This window comes from Vigna angularis, chromosome 3 (genome assembly GCF_016808095.1).
Source record: "Vigna angularis cultivar LongXiaoDou No.4 chromosome 3, ASM1680809v1, whole genome shotgun sequence".
Taxonomy (NCBI): domain Eukaryota; kingdom Viridiplantae; phylum Streptophyta; class Magnoliopsida; order Fabales; family Fabaceae; genus Vigna; species Vigna angularis.
Window position 1 is genome coordinate 15094188 of NC_068972.1, and position 27896 is coordinate 15122083.

The window sequence follows — 27896 nt, forward strand, 5'->3', positions numbered from 1 at the left end:
TTATATACTACTAGAATAAATAATTTATCGTATGTAGCGCCGATCCAAAAAAAAAATAGATGTGACAAAAGTTTGTGCTTTGGAAGGAAAAATAGGGTTGGAAACGATGGAAAATGATGCAGCGATTGGGGTGAGCGACCGTGTTTCATCGGACTCGAAGTCGGAGGATTCCAGTTGCTGCTGCCCAATCTGCTTAGGGCCTTTTCTTCAACTTTCTTACCTCGACAAATGTTTTCGTATGCCCTCAAACTATTCCCTTTTACTCTGTTTCTTAATAACCATCTCATTTCTACCTTCTTTTGCAAGACGATGGTAACTTTTCTGTCTTTTTAATCCAGAAGTATGTATTATTGCATTTTGTAGAGTCCTTTTAATGGGTTTGACTGATTGATTGATGATTTGGTTGCATGCTCTAATTTGTAGTCTTCGGGAACCCTTTTGTTCGAAAATCACCCTCGCAAATTTTATATCAAGAAAATACTTTATTTTATTAGGAGGCAATAAGAGGCAAATGTACCACAATTCCACTTTTACTGTTTTTACATGTTATTATTCCTAGCTAAGCATGAGCTTACTTTTGTGACAGACAAGTTTTGCTTCAATTGCATTTTACGCTGGACCAAGGTGGCTGCTGGCAAGCACCGTTCTGTTCCTTCTTCTGTAAAATGCCCCCTCTGTAAGGTTGGGTTAAATACCTTCAATTTTTAACTCCTAGAACACCATATATTTTTGTGCGTTATTGACTTTGATTAAGTATAAATTATTCTCTTCATTTTACACCCTTTAAAAAGAATTTCAATTCAGGATTTTTAAGTGCTCTCAATTTACAGCTCCCTGAAATGCTTCTTATGGATGTCCAAATTTGCAAATCATTAAGGATGATGATTTATAACAATCAAGTGGGTGAATGATAGTAGAAGTTAGTATCAAGCTCGATCAAGTGACCTGCTGACTTCTTAGTTCGTGTTTAATATGCAGACAGAAAATTTTTCTATCGTGTATGAAGTGGAAGGAAGTTGCATTCAGCGGCACTATGTGAATAAGGATTTTGAGGATAGGTTTGTCTTGTTTCAGTCCAAGTTAAAAATTTTGGTAGATTTATCCGTTTTATACTTTGTTCCTCTGTTTGTGTGTGCAGTTTTATCTTGTCAAGAGCGCACAGATATAGATTACAATGCTATTACACTGATCAAGGTGTTCGTCCTACTTCTATGAGATAATGGTGTCTGTCTATCCTTTGGTTTGTGTCAAATATTCGTTCTTGATATTTTTATGTTACTTTTTTTTATGAACTCGGTGTGAGCAGGTTTGTTAGATGACATATTCAATATATCACAATATTGGAGATCTCGTAAGTACTCTCAGCCAAACTCCTGGCTTGAAAGTTGGTTAAGAAGAGAAATTCAAGCACTTATCCAGGTTAGTAAACTTATCAGATTAGTGGTTTGTTGGTGCATTATCTCTCAGGCCTTGACACTGGAAAATATCCAGTAACAGTGTGATTTATCTGCTACACGTATATTGATTCACATTTACGTTTTCTTTAGTGCTATTGTATGTATGTGCTTAATAATCATTGGTGAAATTTCTGATTCTTTCAAATCCTTCCCTCTCTGTCTTTTAATCAGTTTTTTCTTGGGGAGGGAGGAAAACGGGAGTGGGGGTTGCTATAGTAATTGCATAGGTGTCTTAAATCTTGACTTAAACCTGCTTTTTCTAATCTAAAGGAGGAGGATGTTGACATCATTGTGCACCATATAATTGGCGTGGTCAAAGCAGCATTATATACAAGGTAAGTTTCTTTGTGCATTTTGAGTCGGAAAACATGGATGGTGACTAGTAATAACTCTTGAATTACAGAAGAGAGCAGAAGTCACTCGTGATTGCACCCGAAAAGAAACAGGAAGAGTTCAAGATGTCAGTCTCTGAAGCTGCAAGGCGATTTCTGGCTGCAAGAACGGACAGATTTGTATATGAGATTCAACTATTTCTTGCTTCAGGAATGAACATTGAAGCTTATGATGCTGTGTACGTACAACGGTTAGGTTGGAGCTCTCCCGGGATAAATACTGAGGTTTCTCACAGTGCATTAGTTGATCGCACAACTGCGATTCCATACCTATACATATTTGATGGTGATCCTGATGAAAATGAGTAGATTATTTGTTCTGTTATTCTCATGTATTTGCTGTAATTTCTTCCTGAATAGCATAGGAAATTTTTTTTCACACTTCAATGAGTGGTATTGATCCTGTTCAGTTACCGCAGAAGGTGCCATTCTCCACCCAAGAGTGTAAAGTTGTTTAACACATGTTTGTTGTTAGTATAACAATTTCCATAGTCTAATTTTATGAAGTTGTAACGAAACAGGGGAGGCTCCTTTTCCAGCATGTTAAAAGCTTGATTTTTTAAGCAATTATAAGCTAACAACATTTGCACACTTTCAAAAATTAATAAATAAAGAAAGCATGTACACATTTGATTATTTGGTTTAATGTATCATATGAGGTGTTACCCAATGGTGTGTGAAACATGTTATCTCCACTGTGCGATACGCCATAAATCAATAAAACAAAAAAAGAAAAGTTGACTGCTGGAAACACTAAGAAAAGTAATGATCGATAGGAATACATAAATTAATCAACACGAATAAATGGTGCGAGAAATTTAAAATGAAGTGAATAAAGTGCGTAGGTTTCAACAATCTTGCAGTTGGAAAAACTAAAAACTATGGAGGATAATAGTATAAATGAATGAATGATACCAGAAGTGAAAACTAAAATAAAATGGTTTTTAAACTTGAAGTAGAAAAAGTGGGCAAGGTGTACAAGAAAATGAATGAATGAATGGTGTGTAAAAAATAAAATATACTAAATGGTTGGTTAGTAGAAAAGAAATGTTGTGCGACTGGTATTTGGATTGACCAATCAAAGTTTAGCCTTATCTTTACAAGAATCGTGGAGTAAAACACAATGCTATGAAATTTATTCTGACTTGAGATGCTCTTTAATTTATTAGCATTACCATCCATTAGTGGTTTGTATACGTGAGAGAGGAACTTACAACAGGAATGGAGACAGCTTCAGATGACTACGGAGCATTCATGGAGAAATTCACTTTACCACCAAATTCTGTTCCCGATCTTCCGCTCAATTCACTCACCTTTGCTATTAAAGAGATGTATGTATTTTCCCTTTCGAGCCACAACATTTCTGTTGTCAAAATCCACTTTTTCTGCAAGTTGAACTTGAAGGAGGTTTTTGTGTCGAACAACAGATTTGACGTGGAAGGATATGTGACCGGCTTCGGAAATCCTGACTGGGCAAGGACTCATCCGGTGGCCACTTCTACTGCTCCAACAGTTTTGGCTCTTCTCGGAGCAGGTGCCACTTGTGTTGGTAAAACTGTCATGGATGAAATGGCTTACAGGTTCGGTTTTTTTTGCTCATATTTTTGCTCATTCCAAAACCCATAGGGATCTATTCTGTAGTTCCCAACAACATTTAATGATGTGCCTACTTAGTAGAAATTGAATGCTTAATTACCTTTTAAGAGTATTCAGTAATATTTATAGAATTCTTTATACAAGTAACTTTTATAGCATTCACCACAAAACTTAGTTCGTTGAATACTGGATTCCAACATCCCTTCTGCATACCACCAATAGAGGGCTACCGGAGTTGCAGAACCTTTTAAACTAATACAAAATAGGGTGTAAAACATGCAACATTGAAGAAGAAAATCACATAAGCTAGAGTTTTTTCAGATGATTGGGAGAGGAGTCTCACTACCCAGATTTTTCGAAGATAGTGAGGGAAAAAAACAAAGGAAATATGAGAAACTTTTTAACAAGAATTACCTTCTTTTATGACCAGCTTTAATGTTCAAAGGGTGACTATTATCTACCATTTTTGTGTAGACTGATTTGTTAGGATAAATCTTAGAGTTGGAAGTAATATAACTTTCTTAGCTTTCAGTCACTATGTAGATCATATGGAAAGGACAAGGTTCCCCAATAATTAAGATGTCTCAAAAAGTACGCAAGTAAGGTTGCACTTCATTTAAATGGATAATTTCTCACTTCTGTTCATTTTTATTGAGCTTTCACCTTATAAAAAATGACTGCTTATTTGTATTTTTTGTCTCGGATATGTGCATATTTTGAACACCATATTTCTTCTACTCACATGACCGAGTACTCTTTTGTGGCAGTATAAACGGGGAGAATATACATTATGGCACGCCTAGAAATCCTTGTTCAGCAGACCGAGTTCCTGGAGGATCTTCTAGTGGCTCTGCTGTTGCAGTTGGTGCAAAGCTTGTTGATTTCTCATTGGGTGATTTATTCTTCCCTTCCATCGGTCATTTTTTGTCAAAATTTTGTTAATAATTTCAAGTGCTGATACGTTTTCCTCAACAGTGAGCTATTCTTGTTTTCCGTTGAGTTTCATTTTGGCATCATTTGATTAATACTTGGAATGGTCTTATTAATCATAGGAACTGACACCGGAGGGAGTGTAAGAGTGCCCGCATCATACTGCGGGATTTTTGGTTTTCGTCCTTCTCATGGTGCTATCCCAGTATCAGGAGTTATCCCTATGGCACAAAGTTTTGACACTGTGGGTAATAATCCATTAACTTGATGACTGTGTTAAATCTCTACCTTTCATGATTTTTATTTTAAAGCCTAAACGTATCATGATGAAAATGTGATTAGATAGTCTCGAGGGGAGTTAGTTATCAGTTTCTCTTAAACTTTACAATGAATAAGTTTCTTTCTTCAATCCAGTGCTCTGAAATTTACATAAGAATTTATGTAAAACATTTACCTCACGGTTCTAGTACTTGTTTTTCTCTACTTATCTGGTTAAAAGGTATTCATGATATATAGCAATACGAAGTTAGCTATGAATTTTTTCCTCCAAATTTTTAGTTTGAATTTTCCCTTTTCTACATTTCATCTCCTAGTGATATGGTGTACAAGTAGTGGTGTTGAAATTATAGCTCCACCAGCTGTTGAGCGCTTCTTCTCGGTACTCATTTTCTTGTTCCTCATCTTTACATCTAGGATGGTTTGCCAGGGATCCAATGATTTTGAGCAAAGTAGGTGGTGTAATTCTACAATTGCCAGAAGTAGCACCAGTCAGACCTTCTTGCTTCATCATTGCAAAGGACTGTTTCCAGCTTTCATTCATTCCATATGATGTAGTTACACAAACTGTCGTGAAAGCAGTAGAGAAGTTATATGGAGGTGAATGATCAGATAGATCCGTTGCTGTCAATTCAATGTTATTAATTGTTAATTATAAAGCAAAAGATTCCAAGATATAAATTCTAAATTAATAGGAATTCTTGTTCTACCCCTTTTAGTTTAGTTATAAATCTATTTGTGGTTTCATCCCACTAACGATGTATGATATGCATTTTGGAAAAAGTTTATTTTACCAAGTGAGAAGGTTTTTTGTTGTATCCACTATTGCAGGGGATGTATTAAAGCAGGAAATCCTTGGAGACTATGTGAAGACCAATGTTCCAAGTTTGAAACATTTCATGAGTAAAGAGAATACAGACCAAATATTTAACATTCCATCACTGTCTGCACTTTCAAGTGCCATGCGGTTACTTCAAAGGTATAGCTCACCATTAATCCCTAGTCTTCAGTAAAGATAATTATAATTTTCTAGCGGATTGTGGATTGCCTTAGATTAAAACTTGATTCTAGCTTTATTTTTCACTTGTAATGTAGGTATGAATTTAAGAATAACCATGGTGAATGGATCACAGAAGTCAAACCAGATTTAGGTCCTGGAATCTCAGAACGTGTATCAGATGCCTTAAGGACAACAGGGGAGAACATTGATACCTGTTATTCGGTAAAAAGAGAACTGCACGATGCCCTTGCTGCTCTTCTTGGGGTATTCTTCCTCTTAATTTACTGATAATCAGCATATTTCAACATACGAACATGAATTATATTTTAATCAAACCATATAGATATATGTGTGTGCATATTATATGCATAAGTCATTCTGTCTGGCATAGATTCTCTCTTTAAGTCTTCACTAAAGGAAGCCTTCTTTATTTTTTGCCCATTGAGAAATAATTTCAAACATGCTTGTTATTAATCGTGGAGCAATTTTTTTGAAATACTATTTGAAACCCTTCTGATTTTCAGCAAACCTTTTCATTTGTCAGAAGTAAAAATTATCTGTACTTTTCTTTTTTATCCTCTAGCTGGACTGTGTTTGTTTTCGAAACAACTCATTCCACAATGAAGATTATAGATTCTCCCTCTTAATCTGTTTTGTAAAAATAAAGGAGTGTAGTCATTAAGCAACACTTATTTTTGTAAGCTTTCCTTTTGTATAAGTTACTATAATACTGTGTTAGAAAATTTCAGGATTTTGGTGTTCTCATGATCCCCACAGTTCCAGGGCCTCCCCCAAAACTTCAAACAGATACGTCTGAATTAGAAATCTTTCGTGCAAGGGCTTTTAGCCTGCTGTCCATTGCTGGAGTATCTGGATTTTGCCAGGTTGTCCCTTTCTCTAGTGTTTATGAAGCACTTGGACTCATATTTTCCTTAATCAATTAAGCTTCATGTCAGAATGTTATAACAATGTGGTATTTCCTGACATTGTGTAGGTAAGCATACCACTAGGGATGTATAATAATCTTCCCCTATCAATTTCTCTGGTTGCCAGACATGGTGCAGATAAATTTTTGCTTAACCTTGTTGAGAGTCTTTATGCTAGCATCAAAGAATAGAAAGCAGCATAGCAGAGAGCATCAGTTACTGATATAGATGTAAGTTCTATGTTTTTACCATAACTGGGAAAAAGAAATTTATGGAAGCTTTGAGATCTCTGTGCCGTCACATTTTAGTCCCTCTTTTTTATGTACTTGTTGGAACAATGAAAGTCAGCGATAAACTAGATATTTTCTGTTTTTTTCTGTGTCTACACGTATATTCTTAGGCTTATGCGCAATAATATGTTTCCCATCTTTTGCAGATGCTTTCAGTATGGATACTAATGTCAAAGCTGGGAGAGAAGCAGAACCTGAACAATGGACATAAATCAAAGAAGGGAAATTGTGTAAAGGAAATTCATGCTTATCTGAGTCCTGTTTCATTCGGATGTTATAAAGTTCAATCATTCCTTAAGTCATTGGCTATGAAAGCAAATAAAGTCGCATTGAAATTGATTGTAATTCAATAGTACTATATCATGTTAACAAATAATCAGTTGTTGTTGATGCATTTGATATTCAGCTGTGTCAGCCTTAGAGAAATTCGTTTAATGGGAACCTCACCTCACAGGCACACGTGAAGAGCAACATCCATTTATCACACACCAACACTTCTCCCTTCTCTTCTTGAATTTGGCTGGCGTGTCATCAAATATGAAGTTAACATTATAGTTATATTATAGACAAAAATACCTATGGATTCTAAGTTTTATCCTTAACCTTAAAACTTCTTAAAACTTAGAAAAACAGGTGTACACGTTAACAAACCCTATTTTATATATATATAATATAAAACCAATCCATTTGTTTAAAGAAAATCCAATTTAGGAGTGGAATTGGAAGGCGGAGAAATTTGTTGTGATTAATCATATCGTGGTCCTGATCTTCAAGTTGTTGGTATAATTAACTAAACTCTTCCAAAAACTAGAAAGACTTGAATTTACTGAGTGTCCATTTTATGACTCTTTTTTTTTTGTAATCTTAGCATAGGATGTCTCTGTCGTCTTGTGATGAAGAGGAATCAAGAAAGTTCTATTATCATTCATTTCTGAAACTTTGAGCCTCTGATATGTCTTCTTAGTTATTTGTTAAACTCAATTAAGTAGAATGCCACACGCACTTATAACCAGACGCATACACCTTAACATATACCGAACTTTATTGCATGATTTTACTCTTCATATTTCTCTACAAAGACTTATTTTATTCAGCTAACACCCCCACCTCGAACAGCGAAGAGAGAAGCTGATTCACACAAAAACGTAACACCGTACTATTAGAGTATCACTGATGCAGTTTAACCATTGACAATAGTTCCACCTGAAAATGCACATGCAATGTTAATTAGTAAGTCAACCAGAGTGTAGTAGTATATAAAGTACTATATAACCATAAGCAGTGTTACCATTGGGGTGAAGGACTTGTCCAGTTATGTAAGAGGAGCACGAGTTGGAAGCAAGAAAAACAAAAGATGGTGCAACCTCAATAGGCTGACCAGCTCTCTTCATTGGAACTTCACCTCCAAATTCTGCAGTTTCTTCCTCCTTGAAAGATGCCGGTATCAGTGGAGTCCAAATGGGTCCTGGAGCCACCCCATTTACCCGAATTCCCTTGCTAACCAGCTGAAGGGACAGTCCCCTCGTAAAGGCCACAATTGCTCCCTTGGTTGAAGTGTAATCCAGTAGTTTCGAATTCCCCTTGTATGCATTCACTGATGTCGTGTTGATTATGCTGCTTCCTTCCTTCATGTGCTTCAAAGCATGCCTAAATACAACAAAAACACATCATTTCATGTTTTCTATCACATCATTTATCATTCATGATTCACGATTTTACCTGGCCATGAAGAAATAGGCAAAGATATTGGTTCGAAAGACCCTCTCAAGCCTAGGCTCATCTATATCCTCCACAGTTCCACACTCGTATTGCTCAGCTGCATTGTTGACCAGAATGTCAATACGACCAAAAGCACTCACCACCTCTTCAACCACCCTCTTGCAATTCTCATCATAACCCAAATCAGTCGGTATGGCTATTGGATCCTTGGCATCCGCAGTCTTGGCCCTCTTTATCATCTCCAGGGTCTCCCTTGCATCCTTGTCCTCACTCCCCTTCACATACGTGAAGGCCACAGTAGCACCTTCTAACGAAAACAAGTTACACACAGCTCGTCCTATCCCAGAATCACCACCAGTAATTAATGCAATCTTCCCCTGAAAAAGGAAATCCAATTTTCTACACAGAATGAATAGCAGTGACACCAAACAAACAAAACGCAACGTGCATGCATGCATGCACCATCTTTTCTAAACTAAAAAATTAACAGGAAACAATAAGGTTTTGCTGTGTGTCTACTTGGAGTTTATTGGAAGGCTTGTAGTCAGGGCTGGTGAATTGGGGTGGTGGAGTCATAAGATGTTCCTTGCCGGGCTGTGTTTTTTGCTGCTGAGGGGGGAATTTCTGTTGACCGGAAGCCATTGTTGGAAAGAAGGTTTTGGAAGAAAGTTGATGATAATGAAAGATGGATGAATATATATAAAGGATTGGATTTGAAGGTGGGAAGAGGTGAGGATGATGATGTGTTGATCAAAAGGGGTTTGAACATGCAACGTGGTGAAGAGTGGCACAAGGAGGTATTCACGTGTCCTTTCATTCGCATGCACTGGACCCGTCTGAGGAAACGGACATTCTCGACCAACACAAGGTTCTGCTTATCTCTACGTCTTCTTTTATGTTTTTAATCCACTTTTTTTTTCTTTCATATTATTTGATATATGTTTTTACATATTTAAAGCAACTTTTCATTTCTTTTTCTAATAATTTTACTAACAAAATTGCTTTAAAAGGAACTGTACTAAATGTATGGTGGGTTTAATTAAATTATAATTTAATAGATTTCATGATATTAATATATATTTTACTATCACTTACCAATTTAGGATTTATTTGCGTTTCGTTCGAGAGCTTTCGACATAGAATTTATTGAGACAAATTTATTTAGTTGGAAAGGAAAATTCTAATTTCTAGACAAATTAATCTCATACCCTATTCTAACAATATAATAATATATATTAATTTATATAAAAATATGAAAAAAATTAGAATTGGAATATTAATATATTGAATTGTTAAGTGATCGTATTTTTTTGAAAAATAATTGATGGACATTCAAAATATAAATTTGATATATACCTTAAAAAAAGATAAATTATAGATGTACTGGTGTGATAAAGAGAAAGATAAAAATAAAATAAATAAATATTTAATATATGTGTATAAAATAGAAGTGTATGTCTAGATATATAATTCTTTTAAAATACTAAATATATAAAATATATTAAACCTATCAAGAATATATTTTAAAATATATACTAATCTATGATTAAAAAATTTGGAAGTCCAAAGCCTTATATTACCACTAAGATCAGCCTCTTAGTATGTGCATGACTGTGAGTATTTTTTTTAAAAGAGGTATTGGGCAAAAGCACTAAAATAGTGATTTTTTTTCTTTCAAACTTGCCTAAATGGATAGTTTTGAAAAATAGTTATAAAAATGAGCAAGTCGTCTCAACGTAATATAATTTTATTGAATAAGTTATTTTAGAGTAACACATTTTAGTATTTAATGTAGAATATTTTTAAATTTAAGTCTTATTAAGGTAACACAATAAATTGTATTTTAAATTGAAGTCACTTTAATGTAATATGATTTTAATTTAATTTTGATAGAAGATATATCATATTAGAACTACTTCAAATTTGAAAATGTTTTATTCTAAAGTTGTATCAGTTTCACACGACTTTTCACAAAAATCTATTATCTTGATATGATTTGTTCAATTTCACAATTTTTTAAAATTATTTATTTTGATAATTATTGAAAAAATTAAACCAAAATGGTGCTTTTGCAGAGATATTAACACATAATTTTTTTTCATAAAAAAGGTAATATCATATTTTCATAAGAAAAGAAAATATGATCTTTTGACAATTTCTTAAATTTTTTTCATTTGTTTAATAAAAACTCAAAATTATTATAATTGTACGGTTCGTCAACAAGTTGTCTGAGAGATTAATTAGTTTATGATATTTAGCCTTGGAGGTCTTGTATACAGTATATATGGTTAATCATTAGTTAACCAAATGTGGTATTTTTATCTTATTAATCTAGTAACGGAGAAGACATTTTTATTAGAAAAATCGAATGGTCATAATGGAATGACTTAAAAGAAAAGATCGTTCTAATTAAATTCTTTAACCAGATTAGTGAAATTTGAGTTTGTAATTAGGTCAACAATGATAAAAAAAGCCTATTATAAAAACTGTAAATATAGATTCAAGATAAAATAATAGACTGTGCATTAATTATACATTTATAATTTTTCCATTCAAACAAAGTGACTCTATAATATCTTTTATAAATATCTCTCAATCGATTAACAGAAAATAAGTTGAAATAAAGAGAAAAGGGCAATCAACCCTTAAAAAAGATTTCGCGGACCCAAATTTTGAAACAATAATGATATCTTGTAAACTATTTGTATTATAAATTCAATTAAGATAAAGATAAAATTATATGATTAGTTATTTATTATTTTTAATATTTTTGAACAGTGAAACTTTTGGATATATCATAATAAATTTTAAAGATCAGACTTTTGTATTTGTTACGATTTTGTTTTGATAGATTTTTTTAAGAAGAATCATTGAAAAAAAAATTAAAAATAGATCTGAGTCAAATTTACGTAAAAAGAACATCTAAAAACATGAACTTTTGAAATTTTTTTCTTACATAGATTCCGAACATTTTATCTTCTTAAATTTATTCTTGACATAATAATAAAAGATAAAAAATAAACTACATACTTAAAATAATTTGTGGTGAAAGCTCAATGATAATAAATCATTACAAAAGCATACTAAAAGAGATCAAATAAAAAAATAAACACATTTATTTATTTTTCTTTATTTTCTTATTCACTAATTTGATAATGTGATAAGACGTGAGCAGATATATGGACCTACGTTGAGTATTGTACACAAGAGAAAATTATGCATTCGGAATTTGATTAGAATGAAAAAAGCAAAAACTTTCCAAATCATGGATGCCTATCTTGTAAATACCACTTTTCCCAGAAGCAAAAAAGAATAATTGCACATCAGAAGCAAGGTAGCAGAAAAAGTAAGGAAGAACTCCCTCTCTCTAATAAAGCATAAGGAATCATCCAACCATCACACACTCCTTTACTCATTCTATTTCTCTTAAATACCTCTCCATACATAATTTATACAACTTTACCTTAATTATTTTATATTTTTATTTCAAACTTAATTAAAACATATATTCCATAATTTCATGTATTATATGTGGACGAAGTCAATAATAAGATATCTTTTATTAGATATTTAGTACTAGATAATTTGTAGCAAGTACAACTGACATAGCATATCTGCTAGAGATAAATTATCTAATATCGAGAATTGTATCTGCATCCATTGTTTAATAACCACATTCCTTGCTATGCCAATATACCGTCATTCAAAAAGAATCAAGAATAGAGGTGTCAATTTGATTCATGACCCTGGGATTAGCCCTAACCCACTCTTGAAAAAGCCCCCTCTTAAGAAGCCCCTCAAATGGGGGCCAAAAAAAAGCCCCAACCCCCAAAGCCCCATCTCAAGGGGGTTAGGGTCAGGGTTAAGGTGGGTTTAGCCCACTAAAATGTTTTTGGAAACTAAACTTCAACATTCTTAATAGTAACTATTAAAAGTACTAAATTTTATATTCATGTAATTGATTTCTTATTTCAAATTATTAAATAAAACTAATTAATTATAGTATAATAGAATATTTAATAATCAAAATAACCACTTTTTTAAATAATTAAAAACAATTGCAAACCACACACTTAATTTTATACAACTAAATAGTATTACAAATTTATTTTACTGAAATATTATAAAAATGCTTTATTTTGTTGTCAATTTTAATAAAATTATGTCTTATATTGCAAACACCAATTATTAGAAAATTATATATAATTAGTAATATCAAAATAACCACAAAGAGAGATAATAACATATTAATTTGATTTAATATTTGCACTGCTTTTACAATTCTTAAAAAGAATCATTGATTTGTTTCCTCGACTTCTAAAATATCACTCAATCTGTTTTTAATTATTTAAAATTAAAAATAATTCAAAAATTTATTATCTAAAATTTTTGGATCAAAAATAGTATTAATATTTTATGTGTAAATTAAACTTATGTTTTATTTTATTTTTTTCTCTCTGATAATCTTTTCTCAAAATCATCATAAGATATATTATAAAAAGAAAGTTAATTTCTTAAAAATTTATAAAAAATGAAAATTTTAAATAGACCTAAAGTACTAAAGAGTGACAAATGTTATAGTGTTTCAATTCTTTAACTAACACATTAAATAATTTATTTTTAACTTTCAATTAGAACACATAACATAAATGTATGTTTATGTTTATGTTTATATTTATGTCTTTGACATTTAAAATGTAAACATTTTGAGTGAGTAGTACGACGAGATTGAATTCTATGGGCGAATACAACTTTAGTCTGCACAAGGTTTATGAGTGTTTTCTTTTTATTTATTATTTTTGTTATGAACATGATTTGTTGAGTATAAAATGAAAAAGAAAATCATTTATATTTAATTTCTTTTTCAATAACTTTCTAAGAAAATAAAGAAGCCTCATTTTTTTTTAAATTAAGAGTTTCAATTAGAGAAAATCTTCTCTTAAATTTCAGTTAGGATAATTTTAGATAAAAAGTTAATTTCTTACTTATAACTTAAAAAAAAAGTGAAATTAAATATTTAAATTTCAAATTTATAAAATGATCCTTTAATTATATACTTAAAGAATCTAACTCAATAAATATTGCCATTTTGCTTTTGCTTCTTATAGTAACTATTTTTGTAACAAATTAAGAGTTAATTATATTTTTTCTTGTATTCAAAATGAACATTTTTTCTAAAAAAAAGGCCCATGGGCTAGCCCTGGCCCACAGGGCTTTTGAAGATATTTTGGCCCCGTGGGCTTTTTCTACGAGGAGCTTTTTGGCCCTATGAATTTTTCTAGCCCCAACCCACGTGGGTTAGGACCAAACCATGTAAGGAGGGCCAAATTGACAGGTCTAATCAAGAAGGCTTGGACGACAAGTATCAATAACGAAGAGTTTGTTAAACCAAAAAAAAGGCTATACAGAGTAAGTTCAGTTCTGTTCCACGATAACATGTCACATTTTCTAAGAATTAAAATGTCTATCCAAATTCAATAAAGAAAACATGGTATTTCTGCATTTAGTTGGTAATTCCACAATTTCTGTAGTGTTATGTTATTGAATCTTTTCATTCTTATTCCATTCTCCTCATCAAAGTCTCTTTTTTTGCCTCTTTGTAATTCTAAAGTTTTTTTTATATTTATAAATACATGTTTTCACAACAGTCTATCATAATCACATGAACACATTGTTACACACACCTCTCGTGAGACCATTCTCCTTGTGTTTTTTCCATCAATTCAATCATGCTCTCTTTCAATGTTGGTCTTTACCTTCTCATTGCCTCTCTCGTTGTCTTCCACCTGCTTCCCAGTCCAGTGGCCTGTGATGGTAAGTAAATCTCGTTAATCAAGCGAGAGAAATCACTACGTGTTGTGACATTTCTCATGTTACTGATGATTGATTTGTGTGGCTTCCACTGCAGACAAGGAGAAGGATCTGCTTCATGACATCAACACTTACAGAAAAATTTTGAACCTTCCTGTTCTGGATGAGAATAAGAAGGCTTCTTGCTTAGCTGAGGAGATTGCAGAAGATCTAGGAGACGTGCACTGTGAAGTCTTTCGTGACTACTACCCCACGCCTGGTAATAACTCAAAAATTCCCAACTTTCAAAAGAACATAGACAAATGCAACATCAACATCAACACCACCACAGAAGGGGTCATCATGCCTCTCTGCCTCCCCAAGTTGAACTCCGATGACCTGTTTTCCAACTACACCAAATTCAATCGCTTCACCAAGTACCTCAATAATTCCAAGTATAAGTCTGCAGGTGTTGGCTCCGAAGATGATTGGATGGTTTTCATTGTCGCCACCAACACTACTTCTGGAGATTTCTCCTCTGCATCTTCTTCTCTGCTTCCTCACTTCCTCATGCCAGCATTCTTCTTCGCCACGCTTCTTCTCTTCTTCAAATAAATCCGTTTATTCGCTCCAATTTTCTTTTCCCCTTTCTTCATTTATTTCTCTAATTTTCCATAATTTGCATGTGAGAACATCACCATTCACGTGCTTGTAACTGTAATTCATCATGTATATTGGTATCTCAAATGCTGTTCTTCGGTTGAAATTTGGGTAAAAAATAGAATGTTTATCAACATATAAAAATGAAAATCTTACTTGGATTTTGAATTCCACGTAATATCAATTTATTTATGTAAAATGAAAATCTCTTATTTTATTATTGTTAGATTTTGAATTTGACATAATATCAATTTATTTTATTTATGTACAGAGCCTGAGGACAGAATGATCCAATTGGTGGGTCTTAAACAACAAATGAGATTGATGATTATTTCCTTAAGTTAAAACATGATTATTAACATTTAGATTATACTTAGATTAATATTAATTTAAATAATAAGATAAGATAATTACATTAATTATGTATTTATTATTGAAACTATCGAATTCTTCCCAATATCAAAGTTATCAAAGTAAAAATTATGACCAACTAACATTTGGATGCACATTACTTAAAAGACTTATAAACGTGACTCTACATATCGAAACAATTTATATATGTTGAATTTATCTTTTATTCATGTTGTATTTATTAAATAAAATCTTCTAAAAAATCATCAGTTTTCCTATTAATCTAAACATTTTAAAAGAAAAAAAAAGGTTATTCAAACATGACGAAATAAATTGGTGAAATTTTTAAATGAATTATTAACTTTGTTGTGCAATATAGCATAGAAAGTAGTGACTGTACGTTGAGGAGTTAATTTTAAGAGGATAAACAATAGTTTTCCAATAAATTAATGTTTATATGCTGAATTAGCGTAGCGCAATAAATCCACATCAGACGATAGGTGTAGTAGTGGCAGTGGCATTACATAATTCACACGTGATACATCACCTCACCATTTTTTAAGCAACACAGACGCGAAAACGTTATTAACATCTTACGAAAGAAACGCAATTGCTAGCGAGTCTGGGAGCTATGGCGGAGGAGGAGGACGACGACGAGAGCTTCGGCGACTTCACCTTCGCGTCGTTTCCGAGTCAACCCTTCCCTTCCACGACGAACGACAATAATAACTTCCTCGTCGACAACGATTGGGGCGACTTCGTTAACCATTCCAGCCAGATCAACAACGACCTATCGAAACCCTTACCCGATCCCACGACGAAACACGTGAATGGCATCAACGACGTCGCAGTTCAAGCCGAGGTGGCGAAAAAGGCCAATAGAGCTATTCCGCTCTCGATCTTCGGCGAGGAGGAGGAGGAAGAGGAGGAACCATCTCCTTCTAATGTTTTCCCCAACGGCGGGGTTGTCAAAGGGGGATCTGGTTCGAATGGGTCCGTTGGAATCAGTGATTTGATTTCCAATTTGTATAATCAGCAGCTTCCTCAAATGGATTCTATCAACGGATCGGTTTCGGTATCCAATGGTGCTGCTCCCAATCCCGCGAACACCAAGGAAAACAAATTGAATGAGGAGGAGGATGAGGATGGGTGGGAATTCAAGTCTGCGGAATGGGAAACTGGAATCAAGAGCCAGGATGTTAAGGTAATAGAACGAATTTATTTAAGGTGTGTGGTTGTTGAACTTAAGCTGAAGAGAATGCTGGAATTCACAAGTATCATTGATCTTTCTTTCCTTACTTTTAGAATTGTCGGCGTATATTGCTTGTACTATTGACACGGGGTTTGGGGAAAGCTATGTACCATATGAGTTATGTGATTGCTTTTTATTTTTGCTAGTAATATGTGATTATTTTTAGTAGATTCCATGTGAGAAGCAAGAGTTAATTCCCCGAAAGAGAACAGAAAAGGGTAGGAAAATAGTGCTAGTGGGTATCGATGAGTTGTTTTGTTGCATGCTTAAATTTTTTGTTTTGGGTCGTTTTTTCCATTGCCCGCCAATATCTATGATTTAAAGTGCATTAAGGGGCTATTTTCTTGGGCTAGAGATTGATTACGTCACATAAATACATACTGTCTCGTTCATGTAATGAATTTTGTCTCCCTGATAATTTGTATTATATTTTAAAGGCTGAATTGCAAAAGCATGATAATGGTGCTCTTCATGCTGTTACTGTGTCCAATTCGTCCAATGGGATTTCGGACAAAGCTGGTGGGTGGCACTTGGAATTTGAGTTAAGTCCAATATTTGCTTCGCAAAATCATATTAACCCACAACCTGGTCTGAATGGTGAATCAAAAGATGTCGCAACTGGGTTTGCCATGCCCAGCCAAAGTTTTGGGGAATTGAATTCAGGGTCTGGATCAAATCAAAATTTGGTCAGTTGTTTTCACATAATTTCTTCATTTTGTGTTACATTGTTCATTCACATTATTGAGGAATATCCATTAACACCATCTGATTGTGGTTTTGTGGTATTAGAAAGCATTGGAGAAGGCTGACATTTATCCCACTAGTATGGAATTACTCAAATTTGACAGTACAATTGGTTCATCTCTTGCATCAGTATCTCATCAATCTGATGAATGGAACTTCGGATTTAATTTCAATTCCAGTTCTGTGGGGGAAGACAATCATAGCTCAGAGCCACACTTGAAAAGAATCGAAACCAAAATCAATCAGGCTGATAACAGCATAAACAATGCTTCCCCAACTAATATAAATGTCAATTCAGATGTCAATTTGTTTGAATCAGAGGGTGCTATTACAAAACAAGAGGTACTGAATCAGTATGATGTCATATTTTATATGTCATGTGACATTGTATAGGTTTAACTTCTTGAAGAAGGATTTTCAATCTTGATTCTTGAGTTACTTTGATTTTATGAAAAAATTTCACAAGTTTGTCTTATGACTCATTCCTCTGTTTATACTTAAGTGTTCATACTTTTTAAACATAATACTGTTGTTACTATTCTTTCTATTTGCAGAAGCCCCTAACAGGCACAGAGAATCGTAGGGAAGCCTTGCCTCTGTCAATTTTTGGTGATGAGACACCAGATACTGATGAACAATCTGTGCCTCAAGATCTATCTCACTGTACACCAACATCCCCAGTAAGGAACAATTTCAATAGCCTTGCATCCAAGTTATCTATCAATGACATATGGAGTTTGTATAATCAAGCTGAAAAACAAACTTCTCCAAAAGCAAGTGAAAATCAGATTCTTGCCTTACCTGAAGTATCAGGCTCCAGTTTGGTTACTGATAATGATGGTTTAGATGATGATTTCTGGGACTTTAAGGATGCTTCAACTGAATCACGATTCACCCATGAATCACAGCGAACTTCTTTTAGTTACACATCGCAAGTCAATGACAATGGGTTGCATTCTTCCCCAACTGTTTTAAATTCTGATTTGGCCAACGATGAAGATGATTTTGAGGATGATTCATGGGAATTCAAGGATGCCATCTATGGAACACAAAGTCAAGATCACACATCTACTCTAGATCTCACAGATTTACCGGTGGCCCAGTTATCCACGAAATTAGAGCTGAGTGACTATGCAGAGTTTTATAGCAAATTGAAGGATGAATTGTGCAATTATGTTCTGTCTCATCTTCAGAAACTCAAGGTAACTAACCTTCTGTGGTCTTTTTTTGTAGATAATGCTCAAATTTTCTGGCACTGAAATTACTTATAAATTAATGTTCTTAGAAAACTCTAAATGATGCTGCCCTTTCGGGTGAAGATGCCAAAGCAAAAGCTCTTGAGGAACAAATTCAGGTCAGTATATGAACTATTCTGTTATCTATTTCCTATCTAATGTTTTGTGGTTTTTGCTTATTTTTCCCTTGCTATAGTAAATGTAAAACTCTGGGAAAGGGATAGGTGAGTGGGTTTCTCTACATGGGGGAAATGAGAGAATCCGGAGGTAGGTCTGGAAGGATTTGGCAAAAATCTAGCAGAAACCCAGACCTAATGGTTTGCCTGGGACTTATGTACATTGGGTCGAAGTCTGCCCCCACCAAACACCCCCCCTCCTACCCCCCACCCCCACTCCAAATCAAACTATCGAGTTGAGCTATTAGCATTATGTTGTTGTGAATTTGGGTTTCTTCTGCTTTTGTATTTGTGTGTGGATATTTTTTCCTTGTTATTAATCAAATGTACAAGCTATTAATAGTTCCGGAACTGTTTCTACTATTTTTTTGTCTTTTATAGGAATTCTTGGAGATACTGCATCAGGACAAAATGAATGTCCCTACTGAATATCTCTCTGAGGATTATTGCCCAACAAATGTCTGCTTTAATGAACTTCTTGAAGTTTTGAAGGAACCTAGGTTCCAACCTTTTGAGTCCGAATACCAGCTAGCATCAAGGTTGTTGATGGTATGTCTACTTCTTGAAAATATTCTGTTGTATTTTTAAAGTTTAATGTGTTGCACGTGCAAATAGTACTGTAACTATGAATGGTTTTGATAGTTTCAAACAGAATATATGATTAAATATCGGATTTAGCCATTTCCGTCAATAGTGATTAATTTAATAGATAATAGTTTATATTTTCTTATTTTATTTATTGATAACATTCTTTCTTACCAGACCATTAAGTTTAACAACACTTGTACATTTGTATTTTAATAGGCTGAGAAGGATATTAAATCTGCAATTGAACTTTTGAAAGATACAGTATCCACGTTAAGGATTCTCAAGTTGGGATCAAGAGAAGATCAGTGTAATTATCTTACCATATGGTTCAAAATAGCCTTTGTTTGTTCTCAAGAGCTGAAGCATGGTGCTGATGTTTGGAAGCAAGTTGTACTAAAGAATGTCCATGACCAGATATTATCTGACCGAAAAGGTAAGCTACATAATTATGTCATGCCTAATACATATGCTGCTGATGTAGATGAACATAAGGAATCTGCAATAACCTTTGTTTTCTGGGGTGGTGGGTTCACATAGGTGTTCAGTATATCATTGCACTCGGGGAAATTTATAGAGTTGCAGAAATCATTGGTGCTTCAATCAAACTTCACAAACCTTGGATGTTATCAGATTACACAGATCATAAAAGTTTATGTTTCCTTTTGGACGAGTGTTATAGCATATGGTTGGCTTCTGGACTTCAAGAAGCACTTTTGAGTATATCAAGTCAGAATAATTTTGAGCCAGATGAAATTTCAAGGGAATTAGTTGAGTCCATCAAGTATATTCACGAGCTTGATGAACATGCACTTCGTAGCTATGTTATCTCTGGAGAACAAACTACTTGTCAGTTGTCAGCCTTGCCAGGGGGTTGCATACCAGGTATGTGCGCTATAATTTTGACTTTCTTTGAATGTAAGTGATAAAAATTGATTTAAAATGAATTTGGATCCTGTGCTGCTCATGCTTAATAGGAAAAGTCCTGTTAATAAATTTTAATCACTTATTGAATATATTTGGTTAAAATAAAAGCTAACCAGCTAATTATCCCACTAAAGTAAGCACTCATCCCATTCTTTTATAGTTTTAGTTGGCTTTTATTTCAACTGAATTTGAAATAAATGTAATAAATGGTTAGGATTTTATTTAACAAGACCTCTCCTGTTAACGATAAACATGGGAGAATCCAAATCCATTTAAAATTATTTTTTGATAGAATATTTTCCTTATTGCTTGTTACTGTGCATAAAGGTGTCCAAATGTCCATTATTAATGAATAGGAAAAATATAATATCTTAAGTGTGAAAGTTTCCTAGCTCCTTTGGCAGTTGTCGCATGGAGCTCCTTCAGTGAAATCTTTTCATGTTAGCTAAAGAGATATGATAGCAATTGAGCAGTGAACTTGTTCTCCAATGGTTTCATGTTACCGAAAAAATATTCCACATAGCCAAAAAGAAATGAAAATAAGGTGCACGTACTGCAGGATCAATGTTGGAAAGAGTCTTTTCTGCATTATATTACACCAATTTACATTTGCATTTAGTATCTGTTTGGATCAATAACTACAATGTGTGGAAATTTCAACTACCTACCACTTTGGCTCTGTAATTCATTTACCAAATGACTTTTGTGGATCAGGGTTGAATTTGGTGACATGGAACGGGAAGCATTGCATCGTGAAGCTTGCAAACTTGTGGATCAACCTAATAAGTTCGGATTCACCCAAGATGTGACACCTGCCAATTCAACTGTCCCTCCTTCACAACGAGTGACTATTTCACTTTTTCAGTGGTTGTTTCGCGTTTCACAATGAGTTAGATTGTGGCGGGACCCATTGTTTTGTTAGTGGGGGTGAGACCTTTGGCGCACGAACAACAGCTGTAGTGAAGGGAGAGTCTGAGTCTGTATGGGATGAAAATCATTCTATTGAGTCGAACCAGGCAAAGTTACCAATTAAGTTCATTCTTTCTTCAATAGGTTACCATTCTTTCAGGAAAGCTTTATAACAATAGCCGGATTTGTTACAGGTGTAAGATGTATTACTAGTGATAACGAAGAATTATATACTACGACATAGAGTATAATTTTGGATACAATCCAGCCATGCAGAAGAAACTGTATTGCTTAGTTATCGTATGATTCTGGTGTTGTAAAGTAACTGGGATTCTTCCCTTCTCAATTTTATACAATGGTATTTGGCATGATTTAAATTATCAATAGTTTGGTTTAAATTTGAAAACCAAGTGTGATATTTGTCTCTTGTGCACACCAGCACTTGCCGAATCAGCTCAAGACAACTCAATCGGAAAGACAACTCAATCGGAAAGACAACTCAATTGGAAAGACAACCGCAGCAACAGTACGTTATATACTTACAAGTGAAATGATAAATGTATTTTTTTTCTTATGTTTTTTTCTTTCTGATATCACCTAAAAAATACTAAAATATATTATTAAACAAACACGATAACATATTCATGTTTTAACATATGAATGCACAACAGACACACTGAGCTCACTCATCGCATTTCTTAGGATACAAAATCATTGCTTTAATACAAAAATTTAATACTCCGATTATGGTGATACTAAAATAATATTATATCTTATTTATAGAAAAAATATAAGAAATTTAAGCTATGATACAACTAGCTAAATTAAAGTTATTCATGTATAACTGTTTATTTTAAAAAAATGTAGAGACAACTTTAATATTTTTAAACTTAATCAAGATAATAAATCCTTAGTTACTGCTCAAGATTTTTTGAAAGTTGATTTTTGTGTGCAGGACTTCTGTGCAATAAGTAAGAAATCTTGTGTATGTCTTTTGTAAATGAACTCTTCATGCTCAGCATGACTTACCGACAAAAACATTTTAAAAATTTATCAATTCAAGTAAAATTAGTGCAAATTCAAGTAAAATAAGTGCAAATTGTACCATTTTCGTAAAAATATATATATATATATATATATATATTTTTGAATAAAATTTTGAATACATACTTTTATACCTCGCCTGAACTTATAGTCTAAATGAGTTTTAATTGCTAATTACACAAGCTCCTATAACTTATGTCATCAGACTCATCTCAACTGAAAATGTGATTTATTTATGTATTTTACTTCTAATGAATTTATTTCTTTATTTTATTTCTATTAACAGCATATTGTTTAATGAATTATATCTGTACTTAAAAAAATATACCAACGTACTTTTGGAGGTGCAAATCCATATCATTTTCTTTACTTGAAACTATATCCTGTAATAAAAATTAGTTAGAATAGTTGATTATAACTAAGGTAATCTTTAGAATATTATTTTATCAATATTAAAATGAACGGTGTTTGAATAAGAACACGTAATTAATAGTATTGTGAATAAAATTAATTATATTTTGTATGGTTTGATTTTCTATAATAATAACAACTGTTAGTATAATAGAAAAGAGTAATAAGTATTTTTTATAAGAAAACTTTTCTTTTTCCCATTTTTTTTGAACTAAATCATCTCTATTTTTAAACTTTTTTTTTTAATTTCTTCTCTCACTTTCTTTACTTATATTTCTCTCCCATATGTATCAAATAAATCTTTTTAATAAATAAAATTCATAACTACTTTAATGGTCAATAATAACGTTTACAATTTAAAAAAAAAAGAGAGATGAATGAAGAAATTACTTTTATTACCAACCATATATCCATTGGAATCTTCACGAAAAAGAAACTGGAGTCGCAATTATTTTTTTATTAACAATTGGAAATAAAAAATGATTTACATTTTGCAGTTAAAAGAAGGTAGCGAAGAAAATTAGAAGAGAAAAACCCTCTTGTTAAAGTCGTGAAACCCTTCTTCTCATTTCTTACATTCAGTGGTGGCGGCGTGAGAAGAAGCATGTTGGACATCAACCTATTCAGGGAGGAAAAGGGTCATAACCCTGAGCTCATCCGTGAATCGCAACGCCGTCGTTTCGCTCCCGTCGAAGTCGTTGACGAGGTCATCGATCTCGACAAAGAATGGCGAAAGCGTACTCTCTCTCTCTTACTCTCTCTCTCTCTCTTCACAATAACAATGTAGCCAGTGGAATCTCGCACCAATGCTATATCTTATGTGTGATTTTTCAGGTCAATTCGAGTTAGAGACTCTCCGCAAGGATTTCAACAAGATCAATAAGGAAGTCTCCAAACTCAAGCGTGTAAGTGTCTTCATTTGGCTTTTCTATATTTTTTTTAATTAAGATGCTAATTTGAATGGTTTCATTTTAATTATGTTCTGCATGTTAGGCTGGTGAGGATGCTTCTAAGTTCATTAGTGAATCGGAGGAGACCAAGAAATTGATAGCGGAGAAAGAGGTTGAAGTCCGGGAAACTCTAAATCTCTTGAATTCCAAGTTGGAAACTATTGGAAATCTCGTACACGATTCGGTTCCAGTCAGCAACGATGAGGTTTTCTTATTTTTATTTTTCTTTTGTAATAATTGTTAGTACTATTTTACTTGTGTTTGTTTTTAATGCTCGTAATAAATCCCGGAGTTTTCTATGCGTTAGGCCAACAATGCTGTGGTTAGATCGTGGGGGGAGAAAAGAGTGGAGCCTAAACTAAAGAATCATGTGGATCTAGTTGAGCTTCTCGGTATAGCAGATACAAAGAAAGGTGTGAATTTATTTATATGGTGTTTAAGTGATGAATTTCTGTTTTACTCATTTCTATGGGGTGACAAGCATTTTGGTTTTACTTTTCGATGTAATTTTTTTCCTCGAACTCTTTTCTCTCTTGGTAGTATACTTTATGAACTATAGCCGTGTGTATGTTTGGTCTTGCTGACACCATCTTGATTGCGAAACTTATGAGTATTATTGATCTGTAATACCGTTTTGCATGTGGCACAAAAATCTAATACTGCAGACTACGAACACGAACACTGTTAGATTTCAACAGTGGTAGCCAATGCTTTCCCTAATTTGTGCGTTTCTGCTCCTATTGTTCACATATGCATTCTAATCTCTTATCTCAATTTGCTTGCTACATAACAGGAGCTGATATAGCTGGAGGTAGAGGTTTCTATCTCAAAGGAGATGGTGTTCGTCTTAATCAAGCTCTTATCAACTTTGGGCTTGATTTTTTGGAAAAAAGGGAGTATACTTTATTGCACACTCCTTTCTTCATGAGAAAAGATATAATGTCAAAGTGTGCTCAGTTAGCCCAATTTGATGAAGAACTATATAAGGTAAAACTTAGTAAATTTCATTATCTGCCTATATCCAAATGCAATTTTTGATTTTTAAGACCTTGATAAATAGTTTTGTATATAATTTATCTTTATATTTATATGCCTATTTGCTTTGTTGAATAATATCCATAATCTTTTAGTGCCAAACTGTCAATAGCCTTTTTTGTACTGTATTGCTTAAAGTTTTAATGCTTACATAATGTTTGGTTTGGTCTGTTTTCTCCTTTCTGTTTCAGTTGAAATGTTTTGATTTATAATCACAAAATGCACCTTGTATTCATTCAATTTTCATTTTAAAAAAAGCCGAAGAAAAATGGAGAAAACAAGATCATTTTCTCCTTAAAACATTGACATCAGGTAGCACAGTAAAAGAAATGCAGTGTTTTTGTTGTTGTTATAAAGGTAAATAATAATAGATATGAAACAAATACCACTTTAGCTGTTTTTTGAGTTCATCTAAAAGGTTATTGTGTTAGGTAACTGGTGAAGGAGATGACAAATATCTGATTGCTACAGCAGAACAGCCGCTCTGTGCGTATCACTTAGATGATTGGATCCACCCATCCCAGCTACCAATAAGGTAATATAATTTTCTTTCCCACATGTTAACATTGAAACCTAGAAGACTATGTTACCTTTAACTCCGAAAATATGCTTTCTGCAGATATGCTGGGTATTCATCATGCTTTCGCAAAGAAGCGGGATCTCATGGTCGAGACACTTTAGGAATATTCCGAGTTCACCAATTTGAGAAGGTGGAGCAATTTTGCCTCACTAGCCCAAATGACAACGATTCGTGGAACATGCATGAGGAAATGCTTAAGAACTCCGAGGATTTCTACAAAGCGGTATGATACAGCCACAGTTCTCATCATTAAGCAAATAATGTTTAAGGCAACTACGTGAATGAGTTCAAATTTCAAATAAACATGTAATATACAATTTGGAAACAGTGATCCCAGGGTACCATTAATAAAATGGGAAAGTATGTTGTTTGACATGCCAAATATATCTAACCATGGGAAAGTTTAGTGCGTCCCCTTATTTTTTTTTCTAAATTTTTTATAACTACAACTTCATTGTACTTGGATGATTGTTTGCCCTCTGTATTGGCCAAGTGATTACTTAATTTTACCGTGTTCTAGTTTTTATGGATATCATTGCATGTAGATTGATGTATTGGTTTGTCGTCTGACTATATTGACTTCTTACTACTTTCCACAATTTTTTTTGTTTCTCATGCTATTAAATTTTATTTGCTGCAGTTAAACCTTCCGTATCAAGTTGTTTCCATTGTATCTGGTGCTTTGAATGATGCTGCAGCAAAGAAGTATGATCTAGAAGCATGGTTTCCAGCCTCTCAAGCTTACAGAGAGCTAGTGTCCTGTTCAAACTGTACAGATTATCAGGCTAGAAGATTAGAAATTCGATATGGTCAGAAAAAGGTTAGTCATGTTAATGACTGACTTCAGTAAGCATTATTTATTAACTTCACTAAAATTTTCATTTCCATTTATAAAATGGGACCTTCATGTAAAAATCTCTCAATCTGCTTTTATTGATAGATAGGATGATCATTTGGTATTAGCATGTCGGCTGACCAGGCTTAAGGTGTGGAGTGTATGTAAGGAGAAACAAAAGGGGGAAGGAGAGTGTTGATGTGGCGGAGAGTTGGAATAACAAAATTTGATTGAGGGGGTTTCTGTTATATTGGTTGAGTATAAGAAGCAAGGGTATCTTTTGAGGGTAATCAAACTAGTTATGGACAGAGAGCATTAGCCCTCTGTGGGAGCTCAGCTCTGGCTGTAGGAATGTTCATTCCCCTGTAGCCCTTTTTTGTTATTAGTCTGAAATAAATCATTAGTGACCTACTCCTTTCACCGATTGTTCATTACCTTTTCTTCCTATTTTTCTATAGTTGGTTGTGGTTCTTTAATATCTACGAAACCCATTCTGTCTGGAAATCTCTAATTTCTTACTTTTCGTGCTAGTATAGCCTTTCGGTGAAATTTATTGGGCAGACAAGTAAAGATGTATATTTTGATGAGGCTTCTTTGTGTTAAGAGCCTATGATGTTCCATAATTAAACCTTTAATTGATCATAGTGTGATGCTGAAAATTTCCCGTGAATAATGTTCCATTTTAGTTTTAATTGATTCCAATCCCCCTATAAACTTTCAGAAGTTTAACTATTTGACTTTGCATCCGTTTATCTGTTTCAGAGCAACGAGCAGATGAAGCAATATGTTCATTTGTTGAACTCTACTCTCACGGCTACTGAGAGGACCATTTGCTGCATACTAGAGAACTACCAGAAGGAAGATGGGGTAGAGATACCAGAAGTCCTTAGGCCATTCATGGGGGGAAAGACTTTCCTGCCTTTCAAGAACCAACCATCTAATGAAGCCAAAGGGAAGAAATCGAAGGCCTAATTACATTTTAAGTCAGTGATATTTATGAAAAGTTTTCTAAGAGTTGTAGGTTATGATGAGCCTTTCGATATCCACCACACTGTTTACAACTGCCATTTTTTATTTTTAGGAGCACGCACAAATTTTTGGTCAAAGTACACAGCATAATACATTCTGTAATTCATACTCTAAAATATTTGTGCATTTTTAATTGCATTGTGGTGTTCTTAATATTCATTGCGAAATGGTTAAAAAATACAGATCCTGATCTGATTTTGCTTGAAACGCGTCAGAATGTGTTTATTTTCATTGCTTGTTAAGTCCGGTTATTTTAAGAAGAGATTATTTGATTGGGCATAAATCTTTTTCTTCCATAGGGGTTACGGGGAATAATTTGATCACCGTGACAGAATCCTGTGAAATACGAATATGAAGCTGAATTTGAGTGCTGTAGAAGTGCAAGGAAAATTCTGGGTGATCGGATTAGAATTCTGAAGTGTGTATTGGTTTTGTCTTGCAGGGTATTGAAACAGAAACACGTTCAATTTAATCGAGCTGCTCAAATACTAAATTCATTTACAAATTTCGTGGGAAAGAGGAATGCGGTCTGGAAAATAGGGGCTAGAGTTTTTAACCTAGTCTTGTAGTAATTGCCCATAACGTTCATAGGTTTTACGCTGTGGACTGATCCCCATGTTTCTGAATCTCTATTATTCGACGGTCAAATAGTTTATTCATAGAAAAAAATTGTCAGAACCTCCTACGATTCCTTTTTTATTCTTGTGTTCTGGCATGGATTTCCCAGTGGTAATTCGAATTTTAGTCAAATACGCTTTAGAAAGTTAATTAAAATTCCTAGACTTCAAAAACCTACT

General features: G+C 33.7%; 6 protein-coding genes across 11 annotated transcripts; 5 read left to right on the plus strand and 1 right to left on the minus strand.

The window, feature by feature from the left end:
• The first annotated feature begins 14 nt into the window (after window positions 1-14).
• LOC108344770 (uncharacterized) lies at window positions 15-2390 on the plus strand. 3 transcript variants are annotated; one of them, XM_017583259.2, is made up of 8 exons: window positions 15-236; window positions 587-681; window positions 831-899; window positions 979-1058; window positions 1139-1194; window positions 1307-1419; window positions 1728-1792; window positions 1864-2390. In XM_017583259.2, the coding sequence occupies exons 1-8, from the start codon at window positions 107-109 to the stop codon at window positions 2156-2158; spliced, it is 903 nt and encodes a 300-aa protein (XP_017438748.1). In that variant the 5' UTR covers window positions 15-106; the 3' UTR covers window positions 2159-2390. The 3 variants fall into 3 exon arrangements, with proteins under 3 accessions (XP_017438748.1, XP_017438747.1, XP_017438749.1); XM_017583258.2 differs by having other exon boundaries at window positions 17-236; window positions 1861-2390; XM_017583260.2 differs by lacking the exon at window positions 831-899 and having other exon boundaries at window positions 19-236; window positions 1861-2390.
• A 519-nt stretch (window positions 2391-2909) lies between these two features.
• On the plus strand, window positions 2910-7268 carry LOC108345828 (amidase 1). 2 transcript variants are annotated; one of them, XM_017584619.2, is made up of 10 exons: window positions 2910-3180; window positions 3277-3429; window positions 4213-4337; window positions 4498-4623; window positions 5069-5251; window positions 5483-5630; window positions 5747-5915; window positions 6401-6535; window positions 6646-6807; window positions 7014-7268. In XM_017584619.2, the coding sequence occupies exons 1-9, from the start codon at window positions 3071-3073 to the stop codon at window positions 6766-6768; spliced, it is 1272 nt and encodes a 423-aa protein (XP_017440108.1). In that variant the 5' UTR covers window positions 2910-3070; the 3' UTR covers window positions 6769-6807; window positions 7014-7268. The 2 variants fall into 2 exon arrangements, with proteins under 2 accessions (XP_017440108.1, XP_017440109.1); XM_017584620.2 differs by lacking the exon at window positions 2910-3180 and adding an exon at window positions 3978-4044 and having other exon boundaries at window positions 3289-3429.
• Window positions 7269-7885: 617 nt separating this feature from the next.
• On the minus strand, window positions 7886-9269 carry LOC108345830 (NADPH-dependent aldehyde reductase 1, chloroplastic). Its single transcript, XM_017584621.2, has 4 exons — window positions 9106-9269; window positions 8587-8963; window positions 8156-8514; window positions 7886-8070 (listed from the first exon to the last, which is right to left on the minus strand). Exons 1-4 carry the CDS (start codon window positions 9226-9228, stop codon window positions 8048-8050), a joined length of 882 nt encoding a protein of 293 aa, XP_017440110.1. The 5' UTR covers window positions 9229-9269; the 3' UTR covers window positions 7886-8047.
• A 4965-nt stretch (window positions 9270-14234) lies between these two features.
• On the plus strand, window positions 14235-15197 carry LOC108345280 (uncharacterized GPI-anchored protein At3g06035). Its single transcript, XM_017583869.2, has 2 exons — window positions 14235-14400; window positions 14495-15197. The coding sequence occupies exons 1-2, from the start codon at window positions 14316-14318 to the stop codon at window positions 14989-14991; spliced, it is 582 nt and encodes a 193-aa protein (XP_017439358.1). The 5' UTR covers window positions 14235-14315; the 3' UTR covers window positions 14992-15197.
• Window positions 15198-15925: 728 nt separating this feature from the next.
• On the plus strand, window positions 15926-21799 carry LOC108345768 (uncharacterized). 2 transcript variants are annotated; one of them, XR_001833735.2, is made up of 10 exons: window positions 15926-16591; window positions 17077-17325; window positions 17429-17725; window positions 17938-18585; window positions 18669-18737; window positions 19176-19343; window positions 19599-19815; window positions 19920-20264; window positions 21021-21573; window positions 21655-21799. XR_001833735.2 is itself a non-coding variant. In XM_017584509.2 (9 exons), exons 1-9 carry the CDS (start codon window positions 16019-16021, stop codon window positions 21113-21115), a joined length of 2661 nt encoding a protein of 886 aa, XP_017439998.2. In that variant the 5' UTR covers window positions 15926-16018; the 3' UTR covers window positions 21116-21595. The 2 variants fall into 2 exon arrangements, 1 of the variants encoding a protein (XP_017439998.2); XM_017584509.2 differs by lacking the exon at window positions 21655-21799 and having other exon boundaries at window positions 21021-21595.
• On the plus strand, window positions 21660-27796 carry LOC108323699 (serine--tRNA ligase-like). 2 transcript variants are annotated; one of them, XM_052874354.1, is made up of 10 exons: window positions 21660-21741; window positions 23168-23407; window positions 23505-23575; window positions 23664-23825; window positions 23928-24033; window positions 24414-24607; window positions 25087-25190; window positions 25275-25458; window positions 25876-26055; window positions 26833-27252. In XM_052874354.1, exons 2-10 carry the CDS (start codon window positions 23275-23277, stop codon window positions 27040-27042), a joined length of 1344 nt encoding a protein of 447 aa, XP_052730314.1. In that variant the 5' UTR covers window positions 21660-21741; window positions 23168-23274; the 3' UTR covers window positions 27043-27252. The 2 variants fall into 2 exon arrangements, with proteins under 2 accessions (XP_052730314.1, XP_052730315.1); XM_052874355.1 differs by lacking the exon at window positions 21660-21741 and adding an exon at window positions 27542-27796 and having other exon boundaries at window positions 23185-23407; window positions 26833-27053.
• Window positions 27797-27896: the final 100 nt, after the last annotated feature.

What these genes read in the sequence shown, in the direction of transcription:
- LOC108344770 (XM_017583258.2), top strand. Translation starts at nt 107, where the DNA reads ATGGAAAATGATGCAGCGATTGGGGTGAGCGACCGTGTTTCATCGGAC. An exon ending in TTACCTCGACAAATGTTTTC is followed by an intron (nt 237 to 586) that starts GTATGCCCTCAA and finishes CTTTTGTGACAG; the next exon opens with ACAAGTTTTGCTTCAATTGC. An exon ending in AAAGCAGCATTATATACAAG is followed by an intron (nt 1,793 to 1,860) that starts GTAAGTTTCTTT and finishes CTTGAATTACAG; the next exon opens with AAGAGAGCAGAAGTCACTCG.
- LOC108345828 (XM_017584619.2), top strand. Translation starts at nt 3,071, where the DNA reads ATGGAGACAGCTTCAGATGACTACGGAGCATTCATGGAGAAATTCACT. An exon ending in AGTAGAGAAGTTATATGGAG is followed by an intron (nt 5,252 to 5,482) that starts GTGAATGATCAG and finishes CCACTATTGCAG; the next exon opens with GGGATGTATTAAAGCAGGAA. An exon ending in GCCATGCGGTTACTTCAAAG is followed by an intron (nt 5,631 to 5,746) that starts GTATAGCTCACC and finishes CTTGTAATGTAG; the next exon opens with GTATGAATTTAAGAATAACC.
- LOC108345830 (XM_017584621.2), bottom strand. Translation starts at nt 9,228, where the DNA reads ATGGCTTCCGGTCAACAGAAATTCCCCCCTCAGCAGCAAAAAACACAG. An exon ending in GCCTATTTCTTCATGGCCAG is followed by an intron (nt 8,515 to 8,586) that starts GTAAAATCGTGA and finishes TGTTGTATTTAG; the next exon opens with GCATGCTTTGAAGCACATGA. An exon ending in ACAAGTCCTTCACCCCAATG is followed by an intron (nt 8,071 to 8,155) that starts GTAACACTGCTT and finishes GTGCATTTTCAG; the next exon opens with GTGGAACTATTGTCAATGGT.
- LOC108345280 (XM_017583869.2), top strand. Translation starts at nt 14,316, where the DNA reads ATGCTCTCTTTCAATGTTGGTCTTTACCTTCTCATTGCCTCTCTCGTT. An exon ending in CAGTCCAGTGGCCTGTGATG is followed by an intron (nt 14,401 to 14,494) that starts GTAAGTAAATCT and finishes CTTCCACTGCAG; the next exon opens with ACAAGGAGAAGGATCTGCTT.
- LOC108345768 (XM_017584509.2), top strand. Translation starts at nt 16,019, where the DNA reads ATGGCGGAGGAGGAGGACGACGACGAGAGCTTCGGCGACTTCACCTTC. An exon ending in GTGCTATTACAAAACAAGAG is followed by an intron (nt 17,726 to 17,937) that starts GTACTGAATCAG and finishes TTCTATTTGCAG; the next exon opens with AAGCCCCTAACAGGCACAGA. An exon ending in TAGCATCAAGGTTGTTGATG is followed by an intron (nt 19,344 to 19,598) that starts GTATGTCTACTT and finishes GTATTTTAATAG; the next exon opens with GCTGAGAAGGATATTAAATC.
- LOC108323699 (XM_052874354.1), top strand. Translation starts at nt 23,275, where the DNA reads ATGTTGGACATCAACCTATTCAGGGAGGAAAAGGGTCATAACCCTGAG. An exon ending in CGACAAAGAATGGCGAAAGC is followed by an intron (nt 23,408 to 23,504) that starts GTACTCTCTCTC and finishes GTGATTTTTCAG; the next exon opens with GTCAATTCGAGTTAGAGACT. An exon ending in TTCCAGTCAGCAACGATGAG is followed by an intron (nt 23,826 to 23,927) that starts GTTTTCTTATTT and finishes TCTATGCGTTAG; the next exon opens with GCCAACAATGCTGTGGTTAG.